Source organism: Suricata suricatta, chromosome 8 (genome assembly GCF_006229205.1).
Source record: "Suricata suricatta isolate VVHF042 chromosome 8, meerkat_22Aug2017_6uvM2_HiC, whole genome shotgun sequence".
Taxonomy (NCBI): Eukaryota; Metazoa; Chordata; class Mammalia; order Carnivora; family Herpestidae; genus Suricata; species Suricata suricatta.
Genome location: NC_043707.1, coordinates 85,565,266 through 85,577,324, shown reverse-complemented (window position 1 = coordinate 85,577,324; position 12,059 = coordinate 85,565,266). Strand labels below are relative to the sequence as shown.

At 33.1% G+C, this 12,059-nt stretch overlaps 1 protein-coding gene across 2 annotated transcripts in view; it reads right to left on the bottom strand.

Moving 5' to 3' along the window:
* The window catches only part of LRRC40 (leucine rich repeat containing 40), a 50,758-nt gene that overhangs the window by 26,459 nt on the left and 12,240 nt on the right, over positions 1-12,059 (bottom strand). For both annotated transcript variants that reach the window (XM_029948919.1, XM_029948920.1), the window contains exons 2-5: positions 8,855-9,036; positions 7,902-7,975; positions 5,638-5,767; positions 2,124-2,247 (exon numbers count right to left, since the gene is read on the bottom strand). In XM_029948919.1, coding sequence (XP_029804779.1) covers positions 2,124-2,247; positions 5,638-5,767; positions 7,902-7,975; positions 8,855-9,036 — 510 coding nt within the window. The remainder of the gene's footprint in view (positions 1-2,123; positions 2,248-5,637; positions 5,768-7,901; positions 7,976-8,854; positions 9,037-12,059) is intronic.

Genomic DNA, 12,059 nt, shown 5'->3' with positions numbered 1-12,059 from the left:
CTATTAGTTTTCTTGATTGTTTCCTTTGCCTTGCAGAAGCTTTTTATCTTGATGAAGTCCCAAGGGTTCAGCTTTGCTTTAATTTCCCTTGCCTTTGAGGATGTGTCGAGTAGGAGATTGCTGCGGTGGAGGTCTGGGAGGTTTTAACATAATGCAAGACTGAATTGATAGATTGCCTTAAACTGCTTCTGTGGGTATTTAAAGAAACTAACTGCTTTTCAAAAGAGATGTACTATTTTCAACAAATAATGTAATAATTTATATATTACTTGACTAGAGCATTTTTAAAAACATCACAATGTGATCCACCTCCAATCCAGTAAATACTATGAAGAAAAGTTTGCTTTAAAAGTTACAGACTGTAGGGGCACCTGGTGAGTCAGTGAGTTGAGCGTCCGACTCTTGGTTTTGGTTCAGGTTCTATGTCACAGGATCATGAATCTAGATCCACCTCAGGCTCCACACTTAGCATGGACCCTGCCTGGGATTCTTTCTCTGCCTTCTGCTCTCTGCTCTGTCCCCACTCGCACAAGCCGATGCTCGTGCTCTCTCTCTGTCTCTCTCAAAATACATAAACATTAAAAAAAATAAAAGAGGCTACAATTTTCACAAGGGTTTGCATGTAAGAGCACTGACAGAATACAAGCAGTGTGCAGGGGACGAACCATGGGGGTGGAGCAAGAAGACTCATGCTCTTACAGAACGATGATTCAAGGCCTGGCTCTACAATTTATAATATAATTTCTAAGTCTAAGCTTATGAATTTTTAAAATATAAAAAATACACATCCCCCTAACGTACAGAACCTTTGTCATGGCAAAAACACATGTAAAGGCATTTGTTACAAAGAACCACAAAAATGTTAGAATATTGTTCTTAGGATCCAGTCATTAATACTGAAATAATAACTAAATGTGCTACTGGTGATAGTTTAAAAGTATCATTGTCATGGCTAAAGGAAGACAGCATCTAATCATTATGTAGTATATTGGAAAATTTGCTGTAAATTCAAAGCATTTTTCTATTGAAAAATCTTATCCCCATCTCTCAAGATAGCTCCATACAATTTATGAAAAAAAAATACATGCTTCTTACATACTAACTTAAGATAACATATTTTATGTTTAGCTCTACTTTTTACTCTGTTTACTGAAAAACAGCAAAGATAAGCCAAGTGTTAATTACTGAAAACCTAAGTAAGTAAAGGCTCCTCTAGGATATCAACTTGATTTATGGCAGATTTAACTTATACATTCCTACTACAAATGACTATTAATCTAAAGCAAAACAGCACAATTTTACAAATTTATCCCATAATTATCTGTAATCAACTGTACAAAATCACTTCCATAACTTCCACAAAAGGGAGGCTTAAAAAAATAAAAAGGGATTAATATGATTAGCAGAAAAGACTACATAAGGTAAAGAGTATAAGGCTGACACACACAGTGTGCTCATCAACCAAGAAATAATAATAGTTTGCCTTTAAACAACAACAAAAATCAACATAATGATTTTGGCCTCTAAATCAAGACTTCTAAGATGATTAAGTATAATTATTTAAAAGGGACTGAAATGTTCCTTCTATTTTTTATCTCTTAATATTATTAGTTCTAGAATGATTCAGTGATAAACTTCAATAGAACCACTATCTTAATCTTAAAAAAAAAAAACCCAACAGATTGACCATTTGGGCAAAACTAGACTATCTCCTGACATCATTACTTCTGGGTCATGAGGAACTGCAGCCATAACATAATCACATAAGCAGAATCACCTCTTAGTGAATGTTGAATGAATTAATGAATGAAGAGACAGCATAGCTCAAAATCCTAATCACTATCTCAGGTATATAATTTTCCATTAGTTCATAATCATATTTTATTTTCTTCTTTTTGATATGCCAAGACATGCTTCTGGTGGTAACTGTTTAGGAAGTTAGGCTAGACAATAATGCTCTGAAGAAAATCTGACTACTTGCTATTGTTTCCTTTACAGGCATAAAATCTATTATTTTACTTCTCTATATTTACTTCTCTGTAACTATTTTAAAATTTATTTTCCTAAATATAAGTTGCACCAACTTCAAAATTTATGTATTTTTTAAAATAGAGATGATTTACTTTTCATTCCACTTATTTCTGCTGGCAAACTCTTCAGTTGATTACTGGAAAGATTGAGTCGCACCAGACTGGACAGAGAAGAAAAACTAGCAGGAACAGTTGTAAGACGATTATTGGAAAGATCCTTTAGAAAGAGAAAGAAAGAATGAATAAATAAATATATAAACAAACTAACAAATGATCCCTAAAAGGGATTTCAGAATTTTGAGGAGATTGCAACATAAAACAAGACTATTTCAGAGGTGATATGTTTTGTAACCTCCATTCACAGACAATTTCACAAGTTGTCATTCAAAACCTCAGTGTTCTCTAGGACCACTATAAGCCTAATAATGTATCAGGCAGGAATCAGAACGAACTCTAGCTTCAGAAACATTTCACATAAAGATTTCTGTTATTACAAAGTCATGCTATATCATGCATCATGTTTTTAATTAAAAAACCAATTTGTTCACCCAATATTTATTGAGTACCTACTGTAATATGAAATGTAAAATTTATTTGCAAGAAAGAAAAATTCTTGAAAGCAAAAAATAAAGCTAAGAAAATGGACATTCTAATTTTTAAGGGAAAAATAGTCCCTCCATTCTTCTGCTGATATCAGCAAATCTCCTTTACTAGAGTCCAAAAGTTTACTCTCTATTTTTCCCTCATTCAAACTTGCCTAATTACTGTCTATACCTGTTTCTTTAAGTCATTGTTTCTATTATTTTGTTAAAGCATAAACAGTTATGAGAGGACATTTTTTTGAACATTTGAATTAGGTATAAGTACTTCACTAGCTATCAGCAAACAACATGTTAGGTAGGGGCAATTGCAACAATGGATAAGAACAAAATGACTTAAGGGAACTTGTTCTCTGAAGACTTTCATTTAGTGTAACATTAAACTGTTGCACGTGTAACCCTAAATCCATTAAGATGATAGAAAAAGGTAAAAATGCTAGATCAGCTATTTTTTACAAAACACACTGTTACTATCATAAGTAACATAACATATCATAAACTACAAAGGAAACAATAATCTACAACTCCAATACTCTGTACACTAACAGATGACTAATAAATAAATATTTTGTAATATCAAAAGTTACTGACAATAAATGCAATGCAGTATTCCGGATTGGATCCTGGAACCAAAAAAAGGATATTAGTGGAAAAACCGGGAAAATCTTAATAAAATCTATAGTGTAGTCAGTTATATTGTCCCAATGTTAATTTCTTAATTTTCAAATGTGTCACGGGTATGTACATTGTCAACATTAAGGAAATCTGGGTGAAGTGTATATAGGAATTCTCTGTACTATCTTTACATTTTTGTAAATCTAAAATTATTTCATATGGCTTGGAAGAGAAAATAATTATATAAACAAAATTATTTCAAAATAAAAAGCTTAAATAAAAGTTTCTGATATAGAAGAAATATTAATTCATAAATTCTTAAGACATTTTAAAGAACCTAAATCAATAAAATTACTAATAAAGTCAAACATTATTGCAATTAATGTTGCATAATTATACTATATTGTAATTAATTAACATAATTGCAGTATGTTTTATATCTAATTCAATACATCTAATTTATATATAATTAAATATATTATATATAAATAAATCCATATGCTGTCATTTCTTCAGTAATATTTATTTAGTACAATTGCTAAACAGTTTTTATATAACTTTAAGAAATACTACTAGCTTGGGGCGCCTGGGTGGCTTTAGTTGATTAAGTGTCTGACTTCAGCTCAGGTAATGATCTCACTGTTCGTGAGTTTGAGCCCCACATCAGGCTCTATGCTACAGTTCAGAGCCTGGGGCCTGTTTCAGATTCTCTGTGTGTGTGTCTGTCTCTGCCCTTCCCCTAGTAATGCTCTGTCTCTCTCAAAAATAAATTAAAAAAAAATACTACTAGCTTCAATCTTTAAATATACTTATATTTCTTTTTTTTTTATTTGAGTGAGAAAGAGAGCACATGCAAGTGGGGGTGGGGATTGAGAGAAAGGGGCAGAGAGAGACAGAGAGAGAAAGAAAGAATCTTAAGCAGACTCTACACTCAGCAGGGAGCCTGATGAGCGGCTCAGTCCCACAACCTTGGGATCATGACCTGAGCCAAAATCAGGAGTCTGATGCTCAGCCAACTGAGCCACCCAGGCTCCCCAAATAAGCTTATATTTCTAATGTTGTAATATATTATTGCTCACATTTATGATATGATATATGAGTCCTTAAGAACACAATTCTCAACTGAAATAACCTTTCACTATCTGGGAACCCATAAAAAGGAAACAACTATAATATCAAACTGCTAGTTTACATTTCCTTTCTAATTTTTATACATCACTTGCTATCTTTAACCATTAACTTTATAAGAAAATCTAATGGCTCCCTCCTTAGCCATTCATTTTATCTCTACCTATGCCTTTTGCTTTCCAAACCTTATGTCCAATGTGATCAGACTGGATATTGACAGATACTAAAGGAATTTTTGAGGACAGTATATACATTGATTTCAAACACTACAGCAAATAAGGGAAATACCAAGGAAGACGTACTTACAGGAAAAAAAACAGAGGTAAAAAAATTAAATTTTCCTGTAGTGAGAAATAAACTTTAAGACTAAAGTAATATAAGTAAGTTCTTCAAAACACGTAAGAGGGGGAAAAAAACAGGAACAAACGAGGAACTAACCATCTGCAATAGAGACACTATTGGAACAACTAATCTTCATCTAATCTAGCTAAAAATTTTCAGATTGCAGACTTTATAGTGGAATCTTACCCCTTCAGAGGTATAGTGGGAGGAAAAAGAGAGGGATACATTTTGAGGTCAAATTGACTTATGTTAAAATCCTGAGTTCCTTAGTTATTAGTTACATGAATTCAGATGAGGTTGTTGTGTTTTTTATTTTTATAAACCATAGTTCCATATCTATTCTAGGGGATAAAACTATGTACCTTGCTATTATATAGGTAAACCACAAAGCAAAGTGCTTACTGTTTTTATTATTCTTAAAATAATATCTGTATTGCTTTATGGTTGTCTCTATTTGGGATGTGACACAGATGGAATAAAAATTTTGTGAAGTAATGTGGACATTTTGAAAAATGAGGAAGAAAAGGCAGGGCTTAAAGGGATTATCTGGACACCCATAGGACAGGAGGGTCATAGCAGCAATAAAGGAGGAGAGGGTATACAAAGCAGAATTAGTATATGCCACATACACCTGTGCTCTATTTTGCAAAACCATAAAAATCCTCTGAATAACAGTCATCCTTATCACCCCCTTCCCACACTCTATTCCTAACTTAAAACCTAAGTTGATTTCATAAGAAAAAAAAGGAAAAATAAATTTTATTATCTAATTTAGCAATCTAATTGAAATGCAGTTTCTGATAATCCAGTCATATAAACAGCTGTCCATGTTCTCATCATTTCAATCATATATCCAACTTCTAAGACTGATGAAAAATCCCACCAGCCCCAAATTATATAAAAATTGGAAAATCACAACCTACCAAGTCTTCTAAGTTGAAAAGTTGTTCAAATCCCTCTGGTATGCAAGTTAGTTCATTATGCTGAAGATAGAGGCCCTTCAGGTTTCTCAGATTTATAATTTCTTCAGGGAGTATTTGTAGTTTGTTATGGCTGTTGGTTGATAAAAATAACTGCTGAATTATTTGGTCACAACACAATAAATCATTGTAAAGGTATTTTTGCTAACTACATGGGCTCATTTAAAAAACATACAATACGGCGACTAATTTTAAGGACTTCTCAAATCTCACATACTAGTAATGTTAACTCATCAAAATTATGGTAATTTAAAGTAATCAAATAGAGTTTCAAAGAAATGAAGGTTTTTAACCAAATAATTTATGAACTTTTAGCTGTTTCCTTATAGCCTACTCTTGATTTTATATGCAATGTGAAAGATTACACTGGACAATTTTTCATACCATGTCTGAATTTTAGAATTTTGACAGAGACATGGGCACACATACATTATAATGGAGTCACATCTTATATGGGGATTATGTTTTTAAATTGGCACTCAAGACAAAAATAGCTCTTTTTAAGGGCCTGGCATGTCTATCTGAATGCAGTGTGTGACTCCACTCTTCTTTGTACTTAACTTTTCTACTCTGTCCTTCTGTAGAGATACTCAGTACATTGTTTTAGAAATCCCAAGTCACTGAGCATGATATATTCCCTGATAATTAAGAGATGACCCGACTTAACTTGTTCCCAGATTTACCTTAACTATTTACATAGGAATTCCATTCTATTTTCACACCATATATAATTACTTAACAAGCAACAGGGTGAAATGAGAAATATAATGGAGTAAAAAATAACCTTGAATTATATAAAAATAAAACAAGTTAGAATAAAGATGCCAAAAATGCCTTCTAAAATAAGAAACACTAAAAAATTGTCAAAAATTAGTTACTATTAGGGACCATGGGTGGCTCAGTTGGTTAAGCATCTAACTCTAGATTGTGGCTCAGGTCTTAATCTCATGGTTCATGAATTTGAACCATGTAGCGCTCTGTGCTGACAGCTCGGAGCCTGCTTGGGCTTCTCTCTCTCCCTCCCCCTCTCTCTGCCCTTTCCCAAGGGCTTGCTTGTGCGCTCGCACGCTCTCCTTCTCTCTCTCTCCCTCTCTCAAATAAACTTTAAAAACTTTGGTTACTATTGTTGGTCACCTAACTGAAATCTTTGTGTATTTCACAGGTATGCAGTTGGGCAGAGATGTAATTCTAGCTATACAGTTCCTCTGCTTCCTTTCCTCTTCTGTTTCCTCCATCCTAATACTCTAACCTGAAAGTATTGAAAGTAAAGCCAAAGCCATACCCAGTCTCCATGCTCCCTCACCTCTTCTCTCAACCCTCCTCATTCTTGCCTCTGCAGGCCAGACCTATGCCTTTGATTTGTATGGGGAAGAGGTTCTGATATAGCTCTAAACAATTAGCATCTTTTGTGTGTAGCTATTTTTGCAGATTTGTGGTAATTTTAAGTTTTTCACCAGATGAGGGCTGTAACTTAAGGAACCATTTTCCCTTAAAGCAATGAACTTACCTCCAGAACACTAAGACTTGACTATGTGATGTTAGAGAGCTCTGTAATCATACCTATTTTGTAAACCATAGTTTTTCAAACTATGTTTTGAACACCTAAGATCTTTTTTATCTCCTAAATGAAATCTTCCCAAATCCCTTCTCTCCTAACCTGTGCACATACAACATATAAGATAGTGATTTCTTGAAAGTCCAGAGGTGTGGATTAAAGGGCAAAGTTAGTGAGAGTCTTCGCCACCTGGCTTCCCACACATCTAACAAGTACCAGAAGCATATCCACAGAGTTCTCAGAAAAGTTTAAAACTACTAATACTAAAGCCATGACATTTTTCATCATTAATGAAATAACTGTTTCAAATTTCTTCCTTTGCTTAAGCTGGATATTTTTAAGAATATCAAAATAACTTGCTACCTGAGATATCAACAAAAAGAGTTTCTAAAATAATGACTAAAAATGGTTACATAAAAATAAAACAAAAAGTACTTTAAAAAATCAAATGGTCTACATTTGTAAAATGAGAAAAACATGTGGGCACTTCTAAAACAAAAATAAATAATTTGTGAAAACTTAAAATTCTTACTTGCTTTTACCACTTTCTGAGATCATACAAAAATATTTTCTAATGTTAAAAAATATTTTTAAATATTAGATTTACATCTCTATATTAGCAATACTGAAATTAAATAAGCTTAAATGTTACCTGACATTAAGTTTCTGAAGATTTTCTAACTCTCTTATAGCAGAAGGAAGGGATGTCAGCTGATTATCATGTATCTAAAAGTTATTAAAAGATAGTCAATATCTTCGTTTTATAATTAACAACACATGAGCATGAATGAGTTTGTTACTGTACAGAATTCTTCAACGATAATTTTGTTATTGCAATTCAATAGTATTGGGTTGGAGTTTGGTAATTTGTTCCTTGTATAGAAGAGGAAAAGGAATTTGAAGTTGACCACAATGCTGTTCAGAAATCGTGAAGTTATAAAGTCGTCAATTTGAAATATTACAATTAAATAACTTTATCTCATTGGGTGGAATTTCAATCTGAGAGATGAGAGCGTTAGAAACTAATAGCACTTTGATGGTATGACTTATGTCAACATATAACCCCCCAAAAAATGAGAAAGGGTAGAGGGACTCTCTCTCATGTTCTCACAGAACCATATTATTTTGAAAGCACAAGGAACCTGAGAGAATATCTAAAGCCAATTCATTCATTTTATGAATGAAAAAAATAAAAACTTCTCTATAAATTTGACAAGATCCAACATTTTCAGACATGAAAACAGATAAGCGGCAGCAATTGCCTGGTAAGTGCTGATTCTGTTTGCATGCAATAGTGCATTTAATTCTAAGAGTAAGTTTTAAAAATAGGTAGTAGTTTCAGTCCTGGTTTACAGAATTGGAAACTGAGGCACAAGGAAGTAACTTTGCAGGTTACACAGCTATCAGGTGACACAGTCAGAAACTGAATGATGTTATGTGTACTCTTAATCATCATGCTATGCCCACCAATAATTTGTTACTCTTCCTTACATTCTACTAATTAAACAAAGGTTTTCTGCTTTTTCCTGCTTATCAAAGGCTACATATAGCCTTAGAGTCTCTTAGAGTCTCAACTAATGACATATTTATAGACAGTCAGCTTACATCAAGAACAGTGAGTGCAGGCAGCAGTCGGAGATCATCTGTAAGTGACTGAAGTTTATTGTTGGATATGATTAGTTTGGTCAAATCCGTCTGTTCCCACCATCGCTCAGTAGCACTGAATGAAAGATTCTGATTAGCTTCCTCAGGGATATCCACATTTATTCTCCAGACACACTGAGGTACTATTTCCATCACCACACACCAAAAAGAAAAAAAGAAAAAGAAAGAAACAAGAAGTGAGATACTAAGTGGCATACTTTTATAATAGCCATTCAGATCATCTGTTAGAAAGCAATTTCCGAAATATTTAAAAAAATACTTAAAAACAATTCAAAAAATGAATTACAACTAAAGTTGATTTTATTCAAAAACAGAATATATGTAGTTTAGATATTAAGTCTTTAATCTTCATTCAACTATACTTACTATATACATACTCTACACAGCACATTGTGGTTGACATTAATGGAAATTAAGAAAGGACTCTACCATTGTGCTACTAGAGAAGGCATGGAAATCAACATTTATAAAGTGATGTCATAATTTTATAACAGAAGTATATACTGTCTGAAAAAGCAGTGATGATAATAATAGCTAATGATAATAGCTAACACTTACAAATACCAGGCAATTTTCTAACATACTATTTAAACCTTGTAACAACTATGCAAGATAGGAGCTATTATTATTCTCACTTTATAGACAAGAAAAATAGGGCACAGAGAGAATGTATAATTTACCCAGGGCTATAGCAGAAATGGAATTCAAACACCTGCAAAGTTATCCTGTCTTGACTCTCAGTGGATATTTGGAAGGCATAACTGACTCTGGTAGTTGCTCTCTATTTTACCCAACATATAATTTTACTTCTTACCCTATCCCACAACATTGTGTGAATCCATCGGAACAAATACAGCAACTCATGTAACACAGCAAATAAGACTGTACAAGTTGAACATGGAGAGTCGAGGTTCACCACTATAAAAACTGAAACTCCAGAAGGTACTAACTTGCTTTAGTGTTGTAGCAAAACCACTTTAAATTCATTCCATCATATAAATAGGTCTACATATCAGTATGATTTAGAACATTGAGCATTATTAATCAAGGCAACAATTGGTTATACCCTGCAGTCACTGACTATGTTTACAGAATGGTACTAAATTAAAAGGTGTAAAGTTTCAAGTTCAGGATACTAACGTAAAATTCAGGATACACTGGTTTAATGGAAACAAAGCAAATCTGAAATCTATGAGACTTATTTTTTAATACTTCTGAAATCTATGAGACTTTTCTTATTCAAGAAAATGGAGTAACTATAATCATATTAGAATAAATTAAAAGATTCCTCTCTCACCCCTTCTCTCAGCTTAGGTAGTCTCTTCTTTACACTTCTATCAATGAAATTCCAGCTAATATAAATATGACAGAATGTGAATCCACCATATTTCTGTTTGTGGATACAGGTTTATTTATTTTTTTAATTATTTATTTTTATTTGAGAGACACAGAGCATAAGTGGGGGAGGAGCAGAGAGAGAGGGGGAGACAGAGAATCCTAAGCAGATTCCAGACTCCGTGGTGTCAGCAGAGTCCAACAGGGACTTGAACTCACAAACTGAGATCCTGACATGAACTGAAGTCAGATTCTTAGCCAACTGAGCCACTCAGGTGCCCCGAAGTTTAATTTTAAAACAAAGCAAAATGAAAAGAATTCTCTCTCCCCAACTCTTTCAAGAGACTCACCAGGTTTCAAACAAAAAAAAAAAAAAAAAAACAGGCAAGACAAAATAATACAAAACACACACAAAAATGTAAAGAAGAAGCTATGTGATATGCACAATTTTACTCCTAATAAACTATGTAGAGCATTTGTGCATATATTTTTCTCTAACACCTATTCATAGGTATATTAAGATGATTATAATTAAAAAGCAATGTAATAATAAATTTTGGGGGTAGGAAGGCAGGGAGCACAAGAAATTTCTATATAACACAATGAAAATACTTGTTACCCATCAACTACACAAAATGAATGTTAACATTTTATCATTATTTCAGATTCTTTTATTAAGAAAATTTGTCCTTGTAGGAACTATCAAAGGATGGATGATTGTTACTATTATATTGTTACTGAGCATGTATCAATTAGCTTTTCTATAAACACTGACATACTGCTCATTCTTTTTCTCAGTAACTGTGAGGTATCCCAATTTCTTCAAGAGCTTATAACATCAAGATTCATTTCACACTCTTCTTCCCATCCCCACGAATATGAAGAACCCCTAAAAGGTATAATTACTCCTAATTATAGAGGAATTCTTTAGAGCCACCCTAAAAGTAGCCTCCCAATTCATAAAATAGATACTATCAGGTAAAGATGAATGTCAATAGGCATGTAAATGTGAAAAAAATTACTATGCAGGGAGGTTTATTTACTTTATGTAACATTTAAAGAATAGTATAAGGAAGTAATAATCCAGGCACCCATCACACACCTGTAACAAATTATCAACTCATGGCCAGTCTTGCTTCATAAATAATCTCACTTCACATGATCTAAGCTACAATTGTAAACTAGAAAAAGAACATATTAAACCCAAAGTAAGCAGAGCAAAGAAATAAAAAGTAGAAGTCAGTGAAATAGAATAGATTAAAAAGCAATGAAACCAATACCTGTTTTTTGAAAATGGGAATATCAGCACAGATCCTACAGATGCTAAAAGGATAAGAGAATACTATAAACAACTATATAGCTATAAAATTAACAACTCAGATAAAATGAACAAATTACTTGAAAGGGTGAAAAAATCACAATGGCAAAAGAAAACCTGAGCAGCCTTGCATCTATTAAAGAAATTGAATTAGCTACCCTAAAACATTCCCATTTAAATATTTAAAATGTATTTAAAACAAAGAAAACTCCAGGTCGAATGGCTTTACTGGTGAATTCTAGCAGACATTTAGAGTATAAATAACACTAATTCTTTTTTTTTTTTTTTTGGTTGATGTTACTACAGCTGTTTATTTTTATTTAATAGTTTATTGTCAAATTGGTTTCATATAACACCCAGTTCTCTTCCCCACAAGTGCCCTCCTCCACTACCACCACCTCCCTTCCCCCTCCCCCTTCAACCCTCAGTTCATTTTCAGTATCCAATAGTCTCTCAGGTTTTGCATCCCTCTCTCTCCCCAACTCTCTTTCC